Raw genomic sequence first — 24,086 nt, forward strand, 5'->3', positions numbered from 1 at the left:
AAAAAACACAAAGGTAGAACAAGTTATTTTTATGTATATCATTATTTATATATATAAATTCATTTTATATATCCATTTTTGTTTTTTAAGATTTTTATTTATTTTTTTTTTTTGAGAGAGAGAAAGAGAGCATGAGCTGGGGAAGGGACAGAGGGAGAAGCAGACTCCCCAGCTGAGCAGGGAGCCTGATGTGGGGCCTGAGATCACGACCTAAGCTGAAAGCAGGTGCTTAACCAACTGAGCCACACAAGCATTCCAATGAGCCATTTCCTGTAATTACAATATATTTATTTGTCTCTTTATTTATACTTCGAAAAAGATCTGGAGACATGCACACCTAACTGCTAAGAGTGGTTACCTGGGGAGTGGAAAGGGCTGAGGGGCTCTCGCTTGTTACTCTTACAAACTTCTGTACTACACATTTTTGTTTCTTTTTTTTTTTTAAAGACTTTATTTATTTATTCATGATAGACATAGAGAGAGAGAGGCAGAGACACAGGCAGAGGGAGAAGCAGACTCCATGCCAGGAGCCCGACGTGGGACTCGATCCTGGGACTCCAGGATCGCGCCCAGGGCCAAAGGCAGGCGCTAAACCGCTGAGCCACCCAGGGATCCCCACAATTTTTGTTTCAATGAGTACAAACTATTCCTAATTTTTAAAATAAGATGAGTTTTATTTAAAATAAGATGAGTTTTCTTTTCAAGCAACACAATTTTGAATTTAGCAGTCATTCAAGGTTTTAAGTAGAGAGGTCACATTAGAAAAGGATATAGATTTTCTTCAGCAGCTGCACACACAATGAACCGAAAGAATAAAATTGAGCAAAAACAACCGTTAAAAATTCTTCCTTATTCTTCACATTGCCCTAAAAAAAAATCAGAAAATGCCAACTACTTGCCTGGGCCCCCAAGAAGTTGTTCGAGGTAAAAGAGTAAAGCAAAGCCCTTCTCGTAGGGCACTGACGAATATGCTACATCGGGGTCCACGTTCGTCAGATCAACCACGAGTTTGGTATATGGATGCGTATCTCCAAAAGTCTTTATCTGCAGGACACAAAATTAGATGAATGTTCAAATACGAATACTGGTCATTAGTAGACAAGCAAGCTAATAAGGGAGTATTACTTCACCTAAAGGCATAACTGTAAGGGAGTCTAGAACTTAGGCTGAGAGACTAGAAATTGTAGGGCATGTTAGCACAAATTTCTGAAAGTCTGTTAATGGAATGGCCACTTGTGCCATGTTCTTTATTATTACAAAAAAATAAAGAAATGTTTCAATGTGTGGTCATCAAATTTGGCCTTTAGGACGAAGCACTGAAAAATGATGTAAATATACCAAATAAAGTTCAAACTCAGTAACTGACTATATTAATGACAAAGACTTGATGAGGTCCTACTGCTCATGAACATGATGTGACACAGGATAATGATTAGTATGTATCAACAGAATATTTACCAGGGTACCTGGGTGGTTCAGTTGGTTAAGTGTCTGACTCTGCTTTGGCTCAGATCATGATCTCAGGGTCCTGGGATTGAGCCCCATGTCGGGCTCTGTGCTCAGCATGAAGTCTGCTTGGGATTCCCTCTCTCCCTTTCCTTCTGCCCTCCCCCCCACCACTTTGCTCTGCCCATGCATGCTCTCTCTCTAATAAATAAAATCTTAAAAAAAAAATAGAATATTATACTAGTATCTCTGATTTTCCACACCTGCAAAAATGGCTTTCTTATTGCTACTTACTAAAGCTAGTTTACGAACTAAACTTTTGAAGGCCTATACAACTTTGGAGAAATGCTTTTCAAAGCATGACTCACTTACTGAATTCTGTAGTTCTCCCCATCCTCCCAGAGCATGAAAATGTCTGAACTTTTCACCAAACAGTCGTCCGCAAATGTGGCGTTCCAAGTACACGGTATGTCCTTCGTTTAACCTGAAAATTTTTTTTTTGTAAATAAAATAAAGACAGTGACATGGGATCCCTGGTGGCGCACCGGTTTGGCACCTGCCTTTGGCCCAGGGCGTGATCCTGGAGACCTGGGATCGAATCCCACATCAGGCTCCCGGTGCATGGAGCCTGCTTCTCCCTCTGCCTATGTCTCTGCCTCTCTCTCTCTCTCTCTCTCTCTGTGTGACTATCATAAATAAATAAAAAATTAAAAAAACAAACAACAACAACAACAAAAAAAAAGACAGTGACACAGCCGAAAGGAACACATGTTTTAGTCAACAAGGTACTTTCTTTTTGGCTTTTCTGCAGAGCAAAGAATTGTAAAGCATGAACACTACAGTCTAAGCAGATTGCCTATGTGGCTACTCTGCATTCAATTCAGAACAATGGGAAACCCAGCCCAGTAGACGGCAGTGGGGAAAATTAAGCCCTGGTTCTCGTTTTATGTGCCCATTATTAAAATGTGATTGCACCAGGAACTAAATAATAAGCACAAGCCGAATACTCCTACTCTACCTAACATTGTGACAAGTGTTGTGGAATTTTTTTTTAAGTTGTCTACCAAGGAGATGGTAACAAAGAAAAACAAGAAAAAGGATGCAATATTCCTACAAAACAATTCAGAGTGGCAGGCAGGCAGGGAAAGAAATTAATAACAAGGACCAATAGAGAAACAATAATAATAAATCTTACCAAAAGTGGTCCCAAGTTTTGTTGGTCACTAGATTTCCTGTCCAGCTGTGAGATATTTCATGTGCAATAACCTGAAGTGGAAATAATGCAGTAGTAAATAGTGGAAGGGATCGGTCATAGAATTGATCACCTTACTTTAAAATAACTCCGTAGGTAAGTATTCTAGTTCATTCAGTTCCACACCGTTCAGTTTGTTTTTCTTTTAACACCAGCTGAGATATTCAGGGAGTTAGTTTAGCAAACAAATCATAATTTAGCCAAAGACAAAAGTATAGTTAAAAAAATTAGAAACAAAATTATTTAGAAAATACTAAATGGATAAATCACTCCATTAAAATCTATTTCATAAGCACATGAAGAGATCAGACCATCAAATGTTATGAAATCTATTAAATCTAACTGTTAATATCATAACAATCTCCCAGTTATCTTTTATAACCGTATCTCCAACATAACAATACAATGGATATTTTAAAAATCAGTGGACTTAATAGTTCTTTGAGGGTAAGACCACAATGGTAAATTTTAACTTACATTGGAGAGTGACTTGTCTCCTGCCTGAAAAAGAAGAAAACCACCTTAGTTTTCAAACTGTGGACTATATTTAAAGGACTGCGTACATCAGGCTGTATTCTGGCATTAATAGGGCAGTGTATTTTTACTGTGGCACTCAAAGGGGTTAAAAGCAGAGTATGTGTTGAGAAAATAAGAGAAAAAATGCAGGACTCAAAAAACAGCGTGATTCTTTTCTCCCCCTCATCGTGGGAATTTTTATAGGACCAGGAGGGCCAGTACACCCATCTCTAATTAACTTCCAGGACACATTTCTCCTACTCCCGTTTTTTTTTTTTTTTATACGTTCTCATTTCCCTTACGTATCTCTTCTCTCCTAATTACTCACAGCATATTTAAGTCTGTAGTGATTTAAAGTAGCATACAAAGGCATAAAATTATAGTATACTGTCAGTCTACTCCTTCCCTACACATGCTAAAGTGAGTTTTTGTTTGTTTTGTTTGACCAGTCCCTACATGCCAAGTGTAAATGGTCTAGTTTCATTGTCTGGATACAGAATTTGTCCACACATGGCTGTGACACGGCCTCCCCTTCCCCAATGCCCCCACACACCTTGAATGTAATATTCCCATCCCCCTAAGGGCCACATTATTTTCTTTTGAGAAAATGAGATGATGAAAATGACCATAATAAGCAAGTCACATGAGGAAGAAGAGATAAATGTATAAATAAGAGAAAATATTGTTTTAAAGAAATAGATGATCAGATGCCTGAGGCTCTTCACATCCAGATACACATGTGGGGAGAAGTTGGCTGTGCATGAAGACAAGCTCACACTTACCAGCAGAGTGGGAGTTACGAAGGTGAGGCAAGGGTTCTCCATGCCACCGTAAGGGAAGGATGGTGGCAGGACTAAGAGGTCATACTGGCCCCAGACGTATGGTCCTCCCAGATCTTCAGCAATTTTAAGCATAGATTCAGTCTAGAAAGTTAATGTACAAATATTTGCATGTTTTATCATTCCAATGATGAACTTCTTCAAAGTGTATTTGCTTTCTCTGGAGGTTATGAGTTAAGGATGCTCATTTTATTCTGTATTTTTAAAAAAAATATTTACTTATTTATTTGAGAGAGAGAGGACACACAAAGGGAGAGGGAGAAGCAGACTCCCTGCTAGCTAGGGAGCTTGTGGGGCTTGATCCCAGGACCCTGGATCATGACCTAGGGTGAAGGGAGACACTTAATGGACTGAGCCACCCAGGTGCCCCAGGATGCTCATTTTAAATGATACTGATGCAAAAAATGTAGCAACTGCAAATCCACACAGAGTAAGATATTATTTGATTCTCTTAGCACATCAGCACATTGCTAACACCATCACATGTCATACTTAAAATCTTAAATCTATCCTCTAGCACAATTATGAAAAAGGGTAACTATATGACCAACCTCGGAAAATTCATAAGCAGACTTCTCCACCTGCTCTTTCTCAGACCAAACCAATGTTCGTGGACCAATTTGCCTGCAAAATTGAAAAGCTTGATAAAAATGAAGTTCACGATAATCTACTTACTTGGTTCCAGAAAAGAGCTCGAGTACTAGGTACAAATCCTGACAGCAGTAGTGGTGGTGTGATGTGCCATGTGCTCATGGGACAGAGGGGGGGTTTCATGGCTCCTCTGAGATACAGTCCTGCTCTTGTATGTACCAGTAAATATGCAGCTTATTAAGGGGGCACCCGTCTGGGCCCCCAAAGATTAGCTTACTGGCTCTGGTTAAGGACTTTGGGCATCTAGTTTCCTCTTGCTATCTCACAACTATAGACACTCAGTCATGGCCCAGTGAGAGGCTATTCCAGATCAAGGGCAGGTGTAAAATTCATTACATGCTTAAAGGTTGAACACTCAGAGAAGAAGAAACAAACTGAGAAAGAAGGACATCCTGTCACATGCTACGACAGGGCTGGTCCTTGAGGAGCATTCTGTTAAGTAACACAAGCCAGTTACAAAAGAACAAATACTCAACAATTCCACTTATGAGTTATCTCAAGTATTCAAACTCATAGAAACAAAGAGTAGAAGGGTGGTTACCAGGGGATGGAGGGAGGTGGAAATGGGAGTTGTTGTTTAAATGGTATAGAGTTTCAGTTTTGCAAAATGAAACAAGTTCTGAAAATCTGTTTCACAGCAATGTGGACCTAGTGAAAGCTGCTGACTCTGGCATGTACATGTACAAATGGTTAAGATGGTAAATTTCATGGGGTTTTTAACCACAATCTTAAAAAAAGGAGGAAAGAAATAGAATGATATATCACTTACAAAGGACTAGAACTCAGAAATATTCTTTTCATCAAAATTTCATCCTAAAAATTTTATGTAGCACCAAATCCCAAACAATAAGATTTTGCTCAGGTGTCCTGCCCCAGAGAAGAGGTAGATTCTAAGGCAGTTGCTTCTTAAACTTTACGTGCCTACAGGTGATCTGGGGAGCTTGTTCATATGCAAATTTTGAGTTAGTAGCTCAGGGGATCTGGCCCAAAAATGTGCATTTCTAACCTAGTCCTGCAAAAATTTGCATTTCTAATCTAGTCCCATGTGATACCATGCTATTGGTCTCTAGACCACACTGAGTAGCAACAGTAACCAGGGTTATCCAACAAATTTAATGAGCTAAAATATGAGCTGCATATGTAATTTCAAATTTCCTAGTAGTCATGTTTTAAAAAAGCAAGATTGGAAGCAGATGAAATAAATTTTAACAATATAGTTTGTTTACCCAGTGTAATCTAGTGTATTTTACACTTACAGCACACCTCAGGCTTCATGTAGTTAGTGGCTGCCACGCTGGACAGGGCCCATCTGTGTTGTACAGGCTGCAAAGTCAGACAGCCTAGATCCAGGTTCTGGCCCTGACACTTCCTAGTTCTGTGACTGTGAGCCAGTTATTACGACTCACAGTCACAGCATGACTCATCATGCTCATTCTGCAATACCTGGAAAATCTGAAGGGTGACTGATAAAGATTTTTTAAATGAAAATTAATTGTTATTTACATTTTATGATTAGATTTGAATTTTTCCAGAGCTATCAGCTTGAGATCTTGAGACAGGCACAAATGAGCTACTAGTTATTTCTGCCAGAGGTTCAAGATGCCTGAAGTTTTAATCTTTCTGTAACCTCAAAATTTGTTCAAAAGCTCACCTGCTTTCTAAAGCTCCAACAACTAAAGCAATCAAGTAGCAGGGGATGGGAACCTAAAGGGAGAAAAAAAAAAGAAAGAAAAGAACACACACATGCTCAAATTAATGCTTAAAAATATTACAGAATAAGACAGTTCATATTTAAAAGTAAGTAAATTTCTTTTCAAATCTCATCGGTCTCATTTCTAGGGGGTCAAATAGTTCAAAATTGTGATGTAAAACATTTCAAAACATCAATTTCTCTTTTATTGTACTAAGAAAGACAGCTTCTGAAATGTGAAAGACATGACTGCACATAATTTTGCAAGGTCCATTTCAAGTATTTCTCAAAAATTAACTTCTAAGAAGGAACTGTGCTTTTTTCTTAAGTTTTTTTTTTTCTTGATGTAAAACAATTTTTTACTTCCTTTTTAGAAAACCACTCCCGGTATATTTGAGAGACATATAAAATAATCCAGCAGTAAGAGAATGCTGAAGGTTTGGGAGCTTGGAATCCCAGATCCCACTGTCCACTGTGGTTCAATTACATGTTCTATTACAAAGGTCAATTTTAAAAAGCATGCATAAACACAATTCATTAAAGGTCAAAGGTACAAGTCAAATTATCAGTTACATAGGAATTTTAACTTTAAATACTGTAACAAAGGTTTTTTGTTTGGTTGGGTTTTGTTTTGTGCTTTTTTTTTTTGTTTTTTTTTTTTTTTGGTCTAATATAGCTCTTCCATTTGCAAACACTAAATAACCACAAGCCAGCACTGTGGTATGAGGGCGGGCCAAAGTGTAACTTAAAATAACTGAAATCCTGCTACACTAACTGGGATGAGAGAAAATGGGATCAGGCCATGTCCTTACTTTGCTTATCCAGCAACCTCTTTCCACAACATTTTACTACCACAAAAGAAAGAAAGAAAACAAAGATAGAAGCTGCTTTCTAAATTCTGAAATATTCCAAAGGCAATTTTGCTCTCTGGACAGGTAAAAGCTATCTATAGTTCACTACCAATTAAAACAGAAATGTAGGCCCTAAGATCTTACCTTTTTTTTTTTTTTTTTTTTTTTAGATCTTACCTTTTGGCTGAATTTATATATTTTCCTGCTCGGGTCTTCTGGGTCAGGTTCTTCTCCATCACGAATAGCACTCATAAGTGCCACCAATTCTTTAGGAACAGATACCTAATCAAGAAGATAAATCATTTCCAGTTATAAATAAAAGATTCTATGTATCTTAAACCACATGTGTAAAATAAAGTATTTTCCCCATCTTAACTGTGAGAAGACAATGAGTCCAGGAAGTTTGGGCATATCAGGTTTATCCATAAAATTAGCAATATATAAAACTGGCTTCTTGGAAAGTGAATGTGGTCTATCTATCCATTCATCCATCCATGTTAAGAGCACCTGGTAGAAATTAGATTAAAACTCCAGCTCTACTACTTACTAACTGCATGGACTTGGGTAAATAACCTCCCTGAGACTTAGTTTTCCCATCAAACAAAAGTAATAACCTCATAGTACTGCTGCAAAGAATATGTACAGAAGAAGTGCCCAGCAACCTTCCTGGCAGTGGTAACCACCACACCTGTCTTCCTCCACACCCTCCAAACAGATTCACGAGCTTGTATACTTACGTTAGGACAGAGAATACAGTTTTGAAAAGTTTTATATTTAAAACATAAACTTGGTGTTGCAAATCAAAGAGCTTTTTAAGGGTCATAATTATGAGAAAGTAAAAGTTATTGCCCAGAACCGTGAAATAATTTTCTCTGGGAATTTGTATGGAAAATATGCTTACGGAGCTTATGGGGCAAACCTTATAGTCACTTAAATGTGTACCCAAGTTCCATGATTCTGAAAGTTTTATTTCTAATGAATACTAGAATCAAGGACTATCCCCTCAATATTAATGATCTAGCAAACATACATTCCATTAAGTTCTAGACTTCCATATTCTTCTTGCATGGCCCAGTATTTAAAGCTATTTCTGAGGCAGACTCAGAAGCTCCAGAACCAGTGCTACGACAACCATAAATCTAGAGCTAAAAAGCACTTGGGAAATGATTTAGTTCTGCTTCTACCCTTTATTTAGTCAGTGATGTGTTATACAGATGAGACAACTCCAGGTTTTGAGGTCCTAAGACTTGCCTCAGGTCATGCACTTAGTAACTGGTAGAGGAGAGTCCAAAACCTGGGATTCTTTGTCTTCCATTATATAGTTTTCTACAGCACTATACACACTAGGTGTGGTTTGGTTGTGGGATGATCTAGAATCAATAAGCCTCCGTAAAGATAGGTTGGTTCTCAATTCTAGTTGCGTGGTCTAAGTAGGTCTGGCTTGGGACCTAGCATGCATGTATATATTTAGTATTATTTAGTGTTTATTTATTTATTTATTTAGTACTTATTTATTCTTATGGTGCTTTTTTGTAAAAGGATTAGCAGTACCTACAACAAGAATCAGGTGGAAATGTATTCAGATAAGTCTACAATCTATGCCTGTGAGGGTACCTAGACAGAGGTTTACATGGCTATAAGGCACATTTCTAGAACTTTTAATCCTGCAAATGTTAATTTTTAAAAAATTAAAAGATGCTGTCCTCAAATTCTTGTTTTGAGGTCTAGAATTAATTCTGAACTCCTTTTAAAATCAGAATAGGGGGGATCCCTGGGTGGCGCAGCAGTTTAGCGCCTGCCTTTGGCCCAGGGCGCAATCCTGGAGACCCGGGATCGAATCCCATGTCAGGCTCCCGGTGCATGGAGCCTGCTTCTCCCTCTGCCTGTGTCTCTGCCTCTCTCTCTCTCTCTGTGACTATTATAAATAAATAAAAATTAAAAAAAAATAAAATAAAATCAGAATAGTACCTACTTCCTTTCATTACACTTATGTTTGAAACTGCCTTTAAAAGAGAGATATTGGGGTGTGCCTGGCTGGCTCTGTCCATGGAACATGTGACTCTTGATCTCAGGGCTGTAAGTTCAAGCCCCATGTTGGGTGTAGAGATTACTTAAAAATAAAAGTCTTTAAAAGAGAGATGCAAAAAGAGGTCCACAGCTTCTTTGTTACATAGTTTTTGTAGAATTTAATGAAGTGAAATATTACTAACTATAAAAATCCAATTATTATCTCTCCTTATCATTTATACCACATTTACTTACATGAGTCATTTAATTCAGTTAATAATTTGTGATACTTGCCTCTGCACTGTAGGTTAATTTCACAGAAGGAGTGTCTTGGCAAGGAAGAATTGCTCTGCAGTGGATGGCCTGGGACGGGGGAAGGGAAAAAGAAAAAGGCTATTTCCCTTTCTTATAAATCAAGTCATTATGAAATTAATTAAAATTGCAGCACTGTCCTTAGACACATTCTTTTTAGAAATAAGTCTCACATTTTTTCAGATCATTTGAAGGAGCAAAAAAGGTCTGATTTCCCATTTTAATGTATGGTTGGTCAGTCCTCACATTTCAGCTGAAGCATGAAGCAATGTTAAGCGTTGTTTCCTACTCTCTGCCCTAAGTAACAGCAATGTCCAGTTAGATGCTGTTAGGGACCCCGAGAAAAAAGGGCTCTTTGGTGAAGTGAAATTGAGAACCATGCATATTACATCCCGGTCTTAAAGAGTCATTTGGAACATTAGCCTCCTGGAGACTCTGAAAATACCTACAACAAAGAAACGTATACTTGTTTTAACAGGAAGTCCCCTTTCTCTGGTTAGTTATTAACATCTAATGGGACGCCCATGTTCTGAGGAAAACTGCTTGGGGAGTGTCACTAGAATCTTGACATTCCAATCTTGCAGCAAACTTTGAGAGCGAAAACTGAGAAGAAAAGGAAGAAGAAAGAACAGTCTTTCTCAGTACCATCTGGACAGATTCATTGACATATGCAGCATTTCTCTGCTTCCGCATTCATCTGTCATGAATGCTGGTTCCATTGAGAAGGAAGACCCGGGTATCTTCAATTTTATACCCTGGCCTCCTTACAAATAAATCTGGACCAATTGCTGGTGAGCAAAGGAGCCCCAGACTCCTTGCCAATTGCTAGTAAGCAAAGGAGCCCCAGACTCCTTGCCAATTGCTAGTAAGCAAAGGAGCCCCAGACTCCTTGAGACGGTCCCCTGAACTTAAAGGAATACTGACACTAACATCTCTCTGAACATCTCTAAATTCTAGACATACTTGCTGCCTCAACAAGATTCCTTACAACCCTCAAACTCTAGCCCTTTTCATTTCAAATCTAGTCCATTCTCCAAAGATATGGGATCCCAAATGATCTCTAGATGGATTACGTAGGACTAGAAGAACCACTTGACTCTCCCTCCCAAAACAGGGATCTAAGACCATGCCTTTAGACTTCCTTTGCAGTCCCTAGTTTGGGGACTCAGTGAGGCCACAGGGGTTCTCAGATGTGTTTCACTGGATAGACCCACACCCGGGCAAGTGTGCAGAGAACTGCAGCAAACTCATCAAACAAAATCACGTCCACATGTTTCCCATCAACTGCAGTCATTTCTTAATTTAACTGAAATCTCTTTCCTCTATTTCAAACACTGTTGCCAATAAGAAATGGAATAACATATTCAAAATTCACATTCTGGTGACTCTCAAATCTTGCATTTCTCGCCAACTTGAGATTATGGGACATTCTGTTAGAAGTACTAACTGAAAATCGAATATTATAAGAAATGCACCACTTGTGCGCTCTTGCCTAGAAAACCACATCTGTTTCAGATAACTGAACTAAGGTTCTAAGGATTTCTTAGATTAAAAAATTATTTCAATTGGCAATAGAAAGTAAACTTGTCTATTTCGTGTTCCAATACTGCTTCCTTTTTTAGACTTGTATTCAAATTTGAGCCTATGTGATATTACTATCACATAGGAATATTGAGGATTAAATATGCCAAGTACCCAGCACAATGCTGGAAAATACAGTAAGCATTTAATGAAATGAGTGCCTTTCATTATAAATTATCAGATTACTAACAAAATTAGGCTTTTTTCCTTTTAGAAGATAGTTTCATATGTATTAACCTTGTGACAAATTGTCTTTGATTATGAGATTCTTTATTTTTAATCTTTAAACAGAAATAGTTTAAATCGTAGGATTTTAAAGTTACATTTAATATGTTTATATACCATATACATTTGTAAAAGTATAAGAAAAATCTGGAATGGCTGCACACCTAACTCAATGGTGGTTACTTCTGGTGGTTACTTCTGGAGAAGATTGAAAAATCTGATCTTTCACTTTCCACTTCTTTATTGTTAACATTTTTCATAATCAGTACATATTACTTTTGTCTTATTACTTTTTTTCCTTTCTCTTTTATAACCATTTCTTGAGTGCCCATTCAAGAATGCTAAGTTCTATCCTAGGTGCTCAGGATATAAATATAAAAATGACCCTATAGTCTACTTTCAATGGACATGATTTCAAATTGAGTTTCTTTTTTAAAGTAATATAAGAATATGTTAATACTGAGATATCAGTGAAAATGTGTGTCATTTTTATGACAAATTAAAATACTATCTTAGGTAAGACCTGAGTATCCGAAAGACCACTGTCCACTTGGCTTCAGTAAACAAAACGTGCAGGGAATTTTTTGTATAATTAGTCATTCTGGATCCTTCTTTTTACCTGGCACTGACTAAAGAGATATGGATGTTCTTTCCCAGAAGTTTGTTCAGGAGTGAGCCACTGAAGAGCCGAAGATTTTGGAGAGGTCTCAAAAGAAATTTCTATAACAACTTCTTGATTTCTGTATGCAACAAACAAATATATTAGCAGAGTATAATTCAACCTAACTAAAGTTTGAATTCATAATACACAGACTAAATAATAAAAATGTTATTTTATTAGGTCTTGTTACTGATTGAGAATGAGCTCTAGGAATGCTGCATCCTAAGTTTCTTACCTGATTGCCTGCCACTGGATCCTTTCCACTCTACCACACTAAGTGCTTCTGAAGACGTCATAGAACTAATATTCGTTGAATACACCACTGCATGTCTGACACTTTACACCTGTCATATCATGCAATCTTTTATCATAGTGGGAAAGTGGAAGAAATAATTTTGGAACTTTGACTACTACACAGCGGTAGGTGGACTACCACACAGCGGTGGGTGCCAGAGCATGACACAAAGCAGTGCTTGACTTATGGGACAAGTCAAGAAATTGATAATACACATTTAGAAACTTTTAGAGTGACTCTAATGGCTGTTGACTCAAAAATGTGTGCTCGCTTTTGATCTCTTCTTCCTAGTAATTCATTTTTTATAAAAGAATCAGTATGTGACAAATTGGAAATAACAAAAACTGGTCCTTCACCCCAGATAGTTTGAGCAGCACTGGTAATGAGGTAATAGCAAGAACTTTGGAGACCAGCACAGTGCCTATGTTTGAATCCTGACTCTACCACCTACACTATGGTTCTTGATCTGTACAGTGAGGTCAGTGAGATCTCCCTCACAAGTTATTTGTGGGTGTTTCCCTTCTTTTTCCTAAACGGGAAGAGAAGGCATGAGAACATTGGCCACTGAAAGGTGGGGTAGATCACTCTTGTTTTAGGCCAATGGTTTTCCATCCTTTTTCCCCTTCCCAATTTATCAAGGAGTGGGATATGCTCTCAATATGACAGTTGTGGCTGCCTCTTTCTTGAATAAGTTACTTTATTTCTCTGAAGCTCCCGTTCCTCAACGTAAAATGGAAATCATACCACAAAGGGTTACCATAAGGATCAGATAAAGGAATGTATTTAAGGCATTATCTCAAGACTAGTACATAGAAACTGTTCTGTTTGTCATTGCCATTATTCCATTAATAAAAGTAGCCAGCTTCTGGGGAAAAGGTGAAAAATGTGCATCTTATAAAAGCTTCCCAGATGATTACAAAATGTTTCCTTAAGATGGCATGCTTCTGTCATCACTCTAGATCACTCCCATGATCAGTAAAGAAATAGCACTATCAAAAGTCCTCTTCTTGAGTATCTCATACAATGAATTTCTTTAGAATCTTAAGATACAATTTTCACTGTAAGCTTTAATTTGAACAGCAGATCAGTAAGAGCGCCAATTACTACATACACACAAACTAGAAATTAGAAAGGAAGATTGTTTAAAAATCTTTTTCTCCATTATTTCGTCATATAAAAGAGAAGGGTAACACTCATACTTGCTCAGAGCAATAGGAAGAGAGATTTCCATTGGTGATCCTTTGTAACTTTGTCTTTCTCCAAGAGTGTATTTGACTTCTTGTCCATTGGTGACCACTTTTTCTATTGTGAGGTCCTTCGTATCCAAAGTCTAGAATTAAGTTAGTATTTTTAAATGGTAAGAAAATTGTTCAATATACACCAGAGAAAACTAATATTAGATATAGGTAAACTATAATGATTACAAAATAGAACTAGTTGCTGATAGTAAAATGGAGTGAAATTAGAAGAATTAAAGTCAGTGTAGGTCCTGTCTCTTGGGACTCTAATTTTACTGAAAGATTTTTGGTTCTGAAGTTGGCGTATCTATTGCTGGGTAATTCTGGGATAGTCACACAAACTTAGGGTCTCAAGTGTAAGTCAAATCTAGGTTAAAATGTCTTTGATCCTGTATCCTAAAACTTAACTTCTCTGCTATGAAAAAAAATTCATCTATGACGGAAGTTTTTTTCATCACAACACCTTGATATATCTTACCGCAATTTCTTCCTGGAATTCATATGCTCCAACTCCTAGGTACTTTCATACATCCAAAAATTAAAACAAACCATGGCACTCATTAGGCAAATAAGTGGGTTGTACATTGCCATTACGTATATTGAGAAGGCCCAACCTGGTGTGGCAACTCCAACCAAATGACCCATAGAGGACTGAGAGTGTATCTACCCATTGAGGACAACTGCTCTGGGCAGGAAGGGAGTGGCAACAAGCGACTCAGTGTTTTCCATTCCCCTAATCCTCTGAGCGCCAGAGACAATACCTTTCACTCTTAACTAATCTTTTGTTCTAGAGTCTTCAACCTTCCTATGCCACAAGACCATTTCCAAACAATGTAAACAAGCCTCCCATGTTATGTTTAAAACTTCTCTTGATCCTTCTGCCCTGATAACTATTCATTTGTCTCCGTTCTTTCTTAAACTCCATGGGCAATATATGGCTGCTATTTCTACTTCTTCATCAATCTCTCCTCCTTCCTTCTCTTCAGTCTGGCTTCTAGCTCTTCTGCTTCTGAAAGGGCAGGGCATGCCTCCTGCTCAAGAGGTCTTTTCTGCTCAGTATTCTGGACCTCTGTCCACTCATAGCCGTTATGGGCCATATGATTTGTTTGAAGTCCTTTCCTTGGCTTCTTTGACTTTACACATAAATGGTTTTGTCTAATGCCATTTCCTCCCCCTACTTTCTAGCTCCTAAAAATGGATATGTCCCAATGTTCTAGCCTCAATCCCTTGATTTTTTTTAAAAAAATATTTATTTATTTATTTTAGAGAGACTGGGAGGGAGCATGAGGTGGAGAGGAGCCTGGGATCACAACCTGAGCTGCTTAACTGACTTAGCCACCCAGGTGCCCTCAATCCCTTGATTTTCTTACCATATTGAACACTTCCTAGTTCTCACTTATCCCACCTCATCAACCAATTCTTCATCCTTTCCCCAGGACTGCCACTTAGAGAGATCTAAGTTGCCTGCTTGACATTTCCATGGGAAATATTGCTTCATATTCAGTGGGCTTCTAAAAATTCTAAAAATGAAGCCACCCTATGTCTCCAAATCAGTTCTCTCCCTTGATTTCTCTCTTCTGTTAACAGAATCCTCGAGGTACCTAAAGTTTGAGACATTCAAATAACCTTCAGTGGGGACGTGTGGGTGGCTCAGCAGATGAGCATCTGCCTTTGGCTCAGGGTGTGATCCCAGAGTCCTGAGATCAAGTCCCGCATTGGGCTCCCTGCAGGGAGCCTGCTTCTCCCTCTGTCTATGTCTCTGCCTCTGTGTCTTTCATGAATGAATGAATAAATAAAATCTTTTTAAAAAGAAGTATCTTCAATTGATCCCACTTGCCAAGCCCCCATAGCCAGTTAACACATTTTTCTTTCACACTGTCTTCATACTTTATTTTCTTTTACCACCACTCTAGGTCAGACCCTGCCTCAGTACTGCCTACAATCTGATCTCCCAACCTCTGGCATCTTTCTATTGAAATCTGGCCGGCCATAGCATGGGAGAGTTAGAAGGCCAGTCATAACCATAATCATTAAGTTGATTCCTACTTCTCTAGAGTAAACAATATTTGGTTGGAAAGAAATTTTCATTCTGGTGTGTGTGTGTGTGTGTGTGTGTGTGTGTGTGTGTGTGTTTTAAAGCAGGTAAGTTTGTTAGGGGTGCCGCCTGTTTCCCTCCAAATAGGTAATTATTCCTGTTGGGTTACTTTCTTTCTGGCGTACTTCAACCACTGTTACTCTAAATTAGTAGAACTGACTTATCTTCTTGTACTTGCATATTCAGATTATGTGGCTTTATTAGGCTTATATCTTACTATGAATAATAGGGTTACTCCTTTGTTCCTTCATATTCCTATTTATGGCTCTCTGACTTATTTTAAAAACTTAATTTGAATATCCATGTATGTAACTACTCATATTTATACTACTTTTATAGCCATAAGGATGAATCAACTGGCTTATTTCCCAGAGGAGCACATCCTATTATATCTAATTACCTCAACTTTTCAAACCTATTCAGAATCAGAAGAGCCAAATTATTGTTGTGACTATTTTTTGAAATCTTTTTCATATCCTCTGTACTTATTACAGTAGTCAGTCCAGATCTCTCCTATAGCCATTTACTGTACCACATTAGAATGATAAGTGTTCTCTACTAGATTGAGGGTTCTTAAGAAGACAGAGAATGTTACTTGGGCTTGCATTCCCAGAGTTTAGTACAGTGCCTAAAAAAATCGTAGGTATCACTTAATGCATGAAGTGAGTCCTGAACCAAGAGAAAGGAGAAAATGCAGTGGTTAAGCTGTATACTCCAAGTCTTGACCTCAGCTATCATTCTCAAGTTACTTAAGAAATTCCCCTTCAAATTTCACTAATAAATACTACTAAACAATTGATCAAAAATAGTAATGGAAAAAAGGAAACTGCATTGTTGAAAAGTTGGAACTAGTACTTTTCAACCAAATATTGTGGAACACCGACTATGCAGAAGGCCAAGATACCATACATAGTTGTAGCAAACAGACCTACAAATAGTAGGAAGTTATTAGGGATATAATTTACTATATCTTGTGGTATCCTCTTTGAATAACACCCCCAAAAGCAGTTCTACTTCGAAGCACCTGGCTGATTGCCATGGGATATATAACTAATTCCCCTTTTTTTTTTTTTTACTAATTCCTTTTTTGCACAGGCTGCTGGCAAGCTCGATGTAAACCTCACAACCCACTTCTTCCTTCCTAGGGCCTGATGTCATGGGTTTGGTTTTCACTATCCTCCTTCCCTCTTCCTCCAAATTCTTAAATTATTTTTAAGCTTCTTATACAGCATATGTTGTTTTAAGCAGACTCAAATTCTTTCTGTGACAAAGTAATAGCTTAAATTAAAAAGCTTTCTGCCTCAGTATTATATCTCTATCTGCATTTTCTACCTGTTACTTGCAGGGTGCTGCAATGAAAAAAAAAAATTGGGTTATTGTTAAAACCCAAACCAAAACACCTTGATTTGATTCCTGGCTCAGCCATTTACTTAGTGAAGACTGGAGAGTGTGTAGTCAGAAAGATCTGTGTTCACTCCCTGGCTCTGCCACTCACTAGTATATGATCTTGGCCAAGACATTAGAACCTCTTTGAGCCACCAGCTGATAGAACACCTAAAAAAGGTTGAAAATTTCAACAAAAGGAACAAATGCTTGGACACTGTCACAAATGAATGCCAAGCTTGAGGCCAAATAACCCAAAACTTCAAAAAGATTTTTAGAAAAGCTGGGCTTTACTCCTAGTAAAACCTACTGGTACAGCTCTTTCAACATTCCCCAGCACCAAGGACTCCAGGAATAGAGCGAGCAAGGACACTCAGTGTCCTCACCAGCATGGGCATGGGGTCCTCTCTATTGGTGGTGGGGAGGTAGGATGTCCACTCACCCTCAAGATACAGTTGGCACTATTATTAGCACAGCCTGCGTAAGGCTCAGGGACTGCACTCTAATTGAATTCACCCACTAGTTCATCAAACTTTTGAGGGTCCTCTGCGTGGCAGGTGCTACTATACTAGGAGCCTGATACAAAGAGCCATGGAACATAGCCCTACCTTCAAGAGACTGTAATCTGGTGGAGGAAAGAAGTTGAGTTTGAAGAAATAAAGCCAAACTCTTGGCCTCAAGTTGTCACCATGAATAAGCAAACAATTATACACAGATGTCACTGTACCACAACTAGCCTTCCTTGTATAAAATCTAACATTATTATCAGTTTAGGCTCTAAATTTGCTAAGCAGACATGCTAACCAGACATCAGGATTTAAAAATCTTCTCTCAAGATTTGGGGAACGCAAAAACAATGTGCAAGTTGAGACTGGGACACTGAAGGTACAGGCTTTTCAGAATTTAAGCATCCTGTCTTCTTGCTTCTTCAAAGATCAGAGTTCAACCTTTATTTTTACAAAACAAGTGAGGGTGCAAGGTCATACTAAGTAGTGATAAACTATCAAAATCTATTTTCTTTTAATAAAAAGGGAGATTGCATTGAGACGGGACTTCAGCCAATCCTGTGCAGGCAAAGCTGCCTGCAATAATAGATAGCACAGTACTTCAAGCAGACCAAAGTACAATCTATAGGGAAATAGTTAACCTTCTTGCTTGTAATACCTTATTTTCTTCCTTGTAGCACTTTTGGTGCCTAAATATCAATACATAGGGGAGTCCACCTACTTTTCAAATCAGAATCAGAGATGTTAAAGGACAAAGGGTAGGTTACCTGCTATATTAGTTCATATTAATGAACTCAAAATACAGGCCTATGACACAAGTAGGAAAAGAGTCATGAGAACCACCAATTCTTATCTAAACTTCTTATTATGCCCAATTAACTGACCCCACTGATTTCCCACCATCAAGCCTACAACATTCAGTAATCAAGTTCCTTAATGTCGTGCTGAAGCAGATACCACAACACTCTGCAAAATACACCGTGGCTGGTCTTTCCCTGTCCCTCTTATTTCTAAAATGCTCACCTATGAAATTCTTCAGGGGAAAGATACAATCCAAATACTATCACTTTGAGTAAGAACACCGAAAACAGGTTATGTTGTATAGATAAAATAATTTAATAACATTCCACAAATCTAAACAAGTTTTTCATCACTGAAGTGGCTAGCGATGTGGTAGAGGTATATTACTTCCTAAGAAGCGCAATAATTACTCCCTCCTTGAAACCAACTGTATGTAATACACTGTATTGAGATACGCTCAGAAAGCGTGAGTGGCCCATCCATCCATCATTAAATTATTTGAAGAGACGGGTGGTAAGAATCAAAGGTAGCAGGACTAGGACCCTGGAGAAGAAGAGCTGCATGTTGCTAGCAGAGCCTGGAAGTATCAAATCGTGGTGGGGGTGGGGGGTCTGGAGCCGTAAATTCTAAGGGGTTCGAGAACGGCGGTAGGGAGGCTGGGGGGCTGGGGGAAGCCTACCACGACGGGTCGATGGGTCCTATCCTGCAGAAGTGCAGGTGTAGGAGAGGGTCCGGTGAGCATCGGCAGGGCACAGGGTCCGAGACTTAGAGGAGACCGTGGCCTGGGAAGGTGCGCGGGGACTGGAATAAACTCGGGGCCCGAGGAGGGAGTTGTGGGCTGCAGGCCGAGGAAATGGGGAGGCCACGGGGGGCTTCGCGCTGGGAACTCGGATAGCGGGGGAGGGAGGATTGGTGCTACAATGAAGCCCGCGCTCTGGGTGCGAGCAGGACGTGGATGCGGCGCTAGGATGTGCCGAGGGCCTGGGGAGGGGTGTCGGGGAGAGGGTGCAGGCGGAGCCACTGAGGCACAGGTAGCGGGCGACCGAGGGATGCGGACACAAGCGCGGTGCGGAGGGGCGCCATAGGCTGAGTGCGGGCCGAGGAAGGGGCGGCTGAGAAGCCAGTGAGAGCTGAAGGGAGGTGCGGAACAGGAGTTGTGGGCTGCGCAGGAGCACGAGGGAGGCGCGGGGCAGACCCGAGCGTGGGCCTGGGAGGGGGCGGCGGCGGGATGAGGGGCAAGAAGCGGGCGGCCGGGGCGAGGCGGGCACTGGGCGCGCGTCCCACCGTACCAGGCTGCGCAGATTGTCCTCCTGAGACTGCACCGTGAGCGCGGCGGTGCCGGTCAGCACCCGGCGGGGAAAGTCGACGCTGCAGCGCAGGTGCAGGTGCTTGGTCCGGCAGACCGAAGCCGGAGAGGCCAAAGAGCACGAATCCACTACCTCGGGCATGGCTCTCGGGAGTCCCTCCGCACGCCGATCGGCACCCCAAGAGCCGGCTGCCAGCCCACTCGACTGAGAGCTAGAGGCAGGGGACAGAGGGAGGCAATAAAGAGCAAGCGGAACTCGTGGCGCCCGCCGGGAAGGGAAGTTTCTTAAGGTGAGGGAAGAGTGGGGTGTAGCGTGGCTGGAACTACAAGTCCCGTGGTGCAGCGCGACAAGGCGTGCGCTTTGCTCCCTGGGAGTGTGTGTGCGGAGGGGTGCTGCGAGGACTGGTAGCATTCCTGAGAGGGGAGGAGGAGGAAGAGAGGGGAGCGGGGGCAGCCGGAGGAGGGGTGGGCAGACGGAAATGATCAGCGGAGCAACGGGGAGATCATTTGAACGCTCCTATTTTCGTTTTGTTCAACTTCGATGGACGTCGCAGTGGCAACGGCAGAATGTCAGACCCACTCTGCTGGCGGGAGGCGGTGGGGAAGGCCGAAGGCCGCGGAGACTGCAAAGCAATAAGAGGCTTGTCAGAAGGGCCGCTTACGTGCAGTTCCTCGTTAGTATAGTGGTGAGTATCCCCGCCTGTCACGCGGGAGACCGGGGTTCGATTCCCCGACGGGGAGGCACGAGAGCATCTAATTTTTTTTTTCTTGTCAGAATACGACTACTACGATGAAAATGTTCCTCCAAACATTTCTTTTTTTTTTTTTCCTCCAAACATTTCAAAAGTGAATACGAAAGAAATAATGTCAAATTAACTGTAAGCTTTACATCTCCAGAGTTGTGTCCTTGCTGGCTTGCCGTGTTGGCAAGCTAGCACACGTGACCTAAATTGTGCCAATTCAACAAGTTTTTCCTTTACCGTTTATTATGTACATTTCCAGGCCCTGGAGAGCAAAGACAGAATAAGCCAATACTCTCATTTTAGAAACTTGGAAGGTCATTTCAATATACTGTATTGAATTCTGTGGTTTGAGTATGTGTTGGCTGCAAGATTGGAATGCAGAGCTGGGACATCGAGCTCAGCTTTGGAAACCTTCCAGAGGGCGAGGAAGGGTTAAAAGATGATTTCTTTTGGGCTGGGATCTCAGTGTTAAAACTAGAGAAGTTAGAAGAGGACAGGTCTCAGAGGACCTTAGACAACTGGGTCTTTAATCTTGAATTCGTAAATAAGGGACCCATTGAAGAATTTTAAACGTGAGGGACATGGTCAGATTCAGGTCATGGAGAGAACACTGGTAGTTATTCAGAGAATGGATATGAGCTATCACAACCAGAGGCAGGTGAGTTAGGAAACTTTTAACAATAGTCCATGAAGAAGATGTAGGGGCCTAACAAAAGGAGTAAGTAAAGATAGAGAGAAAGGAAGGAATGGAAGGAAATGGATTCACAGATTAAAAAGAGGAAGAGGCCTAAGGTGATTCTCAGATTTTTGGCTTTGGTGTGTGAGCAATTAACCAGAGATAGACACATATGAAGAGGACAGATTTAGGCGAGGATGATCTAAGTTTAATTTTGAACATTGGTAGTTTGAGAGCTTATGGGATTCAAAGTGGAGATATCTGTGAATCAGTTGGATGTGTAAGTCCATGTCTCTGGGGAAGTTTATGGTAGATATGAGAAGGTCAAGTAATGTATAACAGTGAAAAAGCTCTGCCCAAGTAGAGTGTGTAGAGAGAAGAGCAATGAAAGCAGGTTGAAAGCTGGGAGAACAAGAGGTTTTAACAAAAAAAGTCTAAAGGATGGGGACAGTCTTTTCACAACATAGGCATGTATCAAATCACCACAATGCACACTTTAAAGATCTTATAATTTTGTCAGCTGTAACTCAATAAAGCTGAAATTTTTAAATAGGGGGGAGTAGGGTAAGAAGAACTCATGAAATCAACTAGGAAAAGCCAGGCAACAAAGTCAAATGCAGCCTAGAGGACCATTAAAAAAAGGAGTGAAAGCCTCCTTTGGATTCAGCAATGGCGTGGATGTAGGGAGGATGGTGGTTTCCTTGAGTTTTGCAGTTTAGTGGAAGGTTTCCTTAAGCCTAAACCCCCACCCAGCCCCCATCTTTCCTGGAGAGAGTTCTCCTTTCCCTTCCCAGGACTCTGCCTATCCACCTTCCAGTCTGGGCGGGGCTCTAGTAGAACCTCCTGCCCTAACAGAACAGAGGTGTATGTGATGCCCTTCATGTTCTTCTTACAATGGGTGAGAAAGTGGAAGAATCTATTTTAGCTCTCTTTTTTTTCTTCACATTTAGCTCACAAAATGGTCGAGGCAACCCTGACCTGTTTCTCCATTTTTCTGTAAATCAGTTCTTATTTGTGCAAGAATTTTATTCTTAATATGCACATTTCTAGTCTATTCATGCCATGAAAAGGTTTGGGCAGCCCGGGAGGCCAGGGATGAAAGAGAGGAACACAAGACCAAGTTCTTCCAATTTAGGAAAATAGTGTGAGCGACCCTCCTCTCCTGCCCGAGCTCCTTCTCTGCCCCTCCCCACCTCCTCCCCAAACCCCTAGCCCAACTGAGAACCTGCCACACAGATGTGCTATTTATCTGCTTGTGCCCACAGAAGGGACTGGCCTGAACAGGATGGACTATCAGGCCGTGCTAGGTGGGACTTCTGGTCACATGACTGTCCCTCTGTCGCACACCAAGTGTGGTTCCAGGACCAGCAGCATTAGTGTCTCCTAAAAGCCTCACCAGAAATGCAGATCTCCGGCTCTGTCCCTGGCCTGCTGGATCAGAATCCACATCTTAGGGCGCCTGGGTGGCTCAGTAGGTTAAGCATCTACCTTTGGCTCAGGTCATGATCCCAGGGTGTTGGGATCGAGCCCCACATTGGGCTCTCTGTTCTGCAGGGATCCTGGTTTTCCATCTCCTTGATGTTCTCTCTCTCTCTCTCTCTGAAATAAATAAGTAAATAAGGTTTTTTTTTTTTTTTTTTTAAAGAATCTGTATCTTAATAACATACTCCCAGGGATTGATGTGCGTATTAAATTAAACACCACTGCTTTAGAGGTTCAAAGGGTACTTTTGGGATCAGAGGAAATTCGGTTCGAGAGTTTATCAAGCACGTCAGGACTCCTCCTCTTGGAGTCCTGGCCCCAATCCTCAAATCAGTACTCTTGTAATGCTCTGTCAACCCCAACACAGCACCTACCATACCACACAAGTGTTGGTTTATTTATCCTTCTCCAGGAGTAGGTGGAGTGTCCTGAATTTCCAGATGGCGTATTTTCCCTCTTCGAGCACGTGTGTTGGATGGATAAACAAATGTATAAATGAATAAAGGAGATTTCGTATGAGGCTCCAGGGGTTCCTTTTATTCAGTGCTTTACTCTTTGTTGACTTTGAGGCAAAGAGAAAGCTGCCTTGTGAACTCTTCCCTGCCCTATAGATGTCACCAGGCAACATGCTTGCTTGTAACAGGAAACACCCTTACCATGTTCCTGCTAATGGCAAACACTTCGGTGCTCCCAGCTCACTCCCCTCACCCCTATTCATTGTCCTCCTTCACTAGAAATATTTTCCCAGTTCATTCCCCTTCCCCTGTTTGTCCTTAATTTTTCTGAGCAGGAACTTTACACACACACACACACACACACACACATGCACAAGCATGCCTGCACACACAGAGTCAATGCTTATTATTTGCAGGTTTCATATTTGTGACTTTGTCCACTCTCTAGAATGTATGTGTTACCCCCAAATCAATCCTTGTGGCCCTTTTGTGGTCACATGTGGACACACACAGAGCAATGGAGAATTTGAGTTGTCTGAGGCTCCCCTTCTCAGCTGGGGTTGAACAACACAAAGCTGAGCCTTCTTGTGTCTGCATCTTAGACTGGAAAAAAATGTCCTTTTTGGGGTCTATTTAGTGTCCTGTTTTTCACATTTTTGTGCTTTCTGTTGGTCATTTATTTTGCTTTTAAAATGTCCTCCAAGCAACGCTCAGGTGCTGTCTCATGTTCCTAAGCACAGGAGGGCTGTGATGTGCCCCATGGAGAAAGAACGCACCTGTGTTAGATATGTTTCGTTCAGGTGTGACTCCTCATGCTGTGGGCATGAGTGTGATGATCGTGAATCAACTGTATATTAAGTAAGGTATCCTTGGACAGACACACACATAAAATAAGATCACGTATTGGGGCACCCAGGTGGCTCAGTGATAGAGCGTCTGCCTTCAGCTCAGGTCGTGATCTTGGGTCCTAGGATCAAATCCTACATCGGCTCCCCACAAGGAGCCTGCTTCTCCCTCTGCCTGTGTCTCTGCCTCTCTCTCAATGTCTCTCATGAATAAATAAATAAAATATTAA

General features: G+C 40.7%; 1 protein-coding gene, 1 long non-coding RNA gene and 1 other non-coding gene across 4 annotated transcripts in view; 2 read left to right on the forward strand and 1 right to left on the reverse strand.

Moving 5' to 3' along the window:
- LTA4H (leukotriene A4 hydrolase) overlaps positions 1–19,906 on the reverse strand; it is a 34,805-nt gene extending 14,899 nt beyond the window's left edge. The window contains exons 1-12 of the mRNA XM_038558701.1: positions 19,639–19,906; positions 13,526–13,656; positions 11,990–12,110; positions 9,547–9,615; positions 7,423–7,527; positions 6,356–6,408; positions 4,605–4,677; positions 3,997–4,137; positions 3,176–3,199; positions 2,642–2,712; positions 1,819–1,930; positions 900–1,044 (exon numbers count right to left, since the gene is read on the reverse strand). Coding sequence (XP_038414629.1) covers positions 900–1,044; positions 1,819–1,930; positions 2,642–2,712; positions 3,176–3,199; positions 3,997–4,137; positions 4,605–4,677; positions 6,356–6,408; positions 7,423–7,527; positions 9,547–9,615; positions 11,990–12,110; positions 13,526–13,656; positions 19,639–19,797 — 1,204 coding nt within the window. The 5' untranslated portion in view covers positions 19,798–19,906. The remainder of the gene's footprint in view (positions 1–899; positions 1,045–1,818; positions 1,931–2,641; positions 2,713–3,175; positions 3,200–3,996; positions 4,138–4,604; positions 4,678–6,355; positions 6,409–7,422; positions 7,528–9,546; positions 9,616–11,989; positions 12,111–13,525; positions 13,657–19,638) is intronic.
- A 168-nt stretch (positions 19,907–20,074) lies between these two features.
- The window catches only part of LOC119877038, an 84,576-nt gene continuing 80,564 nt past the window's right edge, over positions 20,075–24,086 (forward strand). For both annotated transcript variants that reach the window (XR_005370572.1, XR_005370573.1), the window contains exon 1: positions 20,075–20,341. This is a non-coding gene — a long non-coding RNA (uncharacterized LOC119877038). The remainder of the gene's footprint in view (positions 20,342–24,086) is intronic.
- Positions 20,325–20,396, forward strand: TRNAD-GUC. The gene has a single exon. It is a non-coding gene; the product is annotated as a tRNA-Asp (tRNA).

The sequence above is a fragment of the Canis lupus genome, chromosome 15 (genome assembly GCF_011100685.1).
Source record: "Canis lupus familiaris isolate Mischka breed German Shepherd chromosome 15, alternate assembly UU_Cfam_GSD_1.0, whole genome shotgun sequence".
Lineage (NCBI taxonomy): Eukaryota > Metazoa > Chordata > Mammalia > Carnivora > Canidae > Canis > Canis lupus.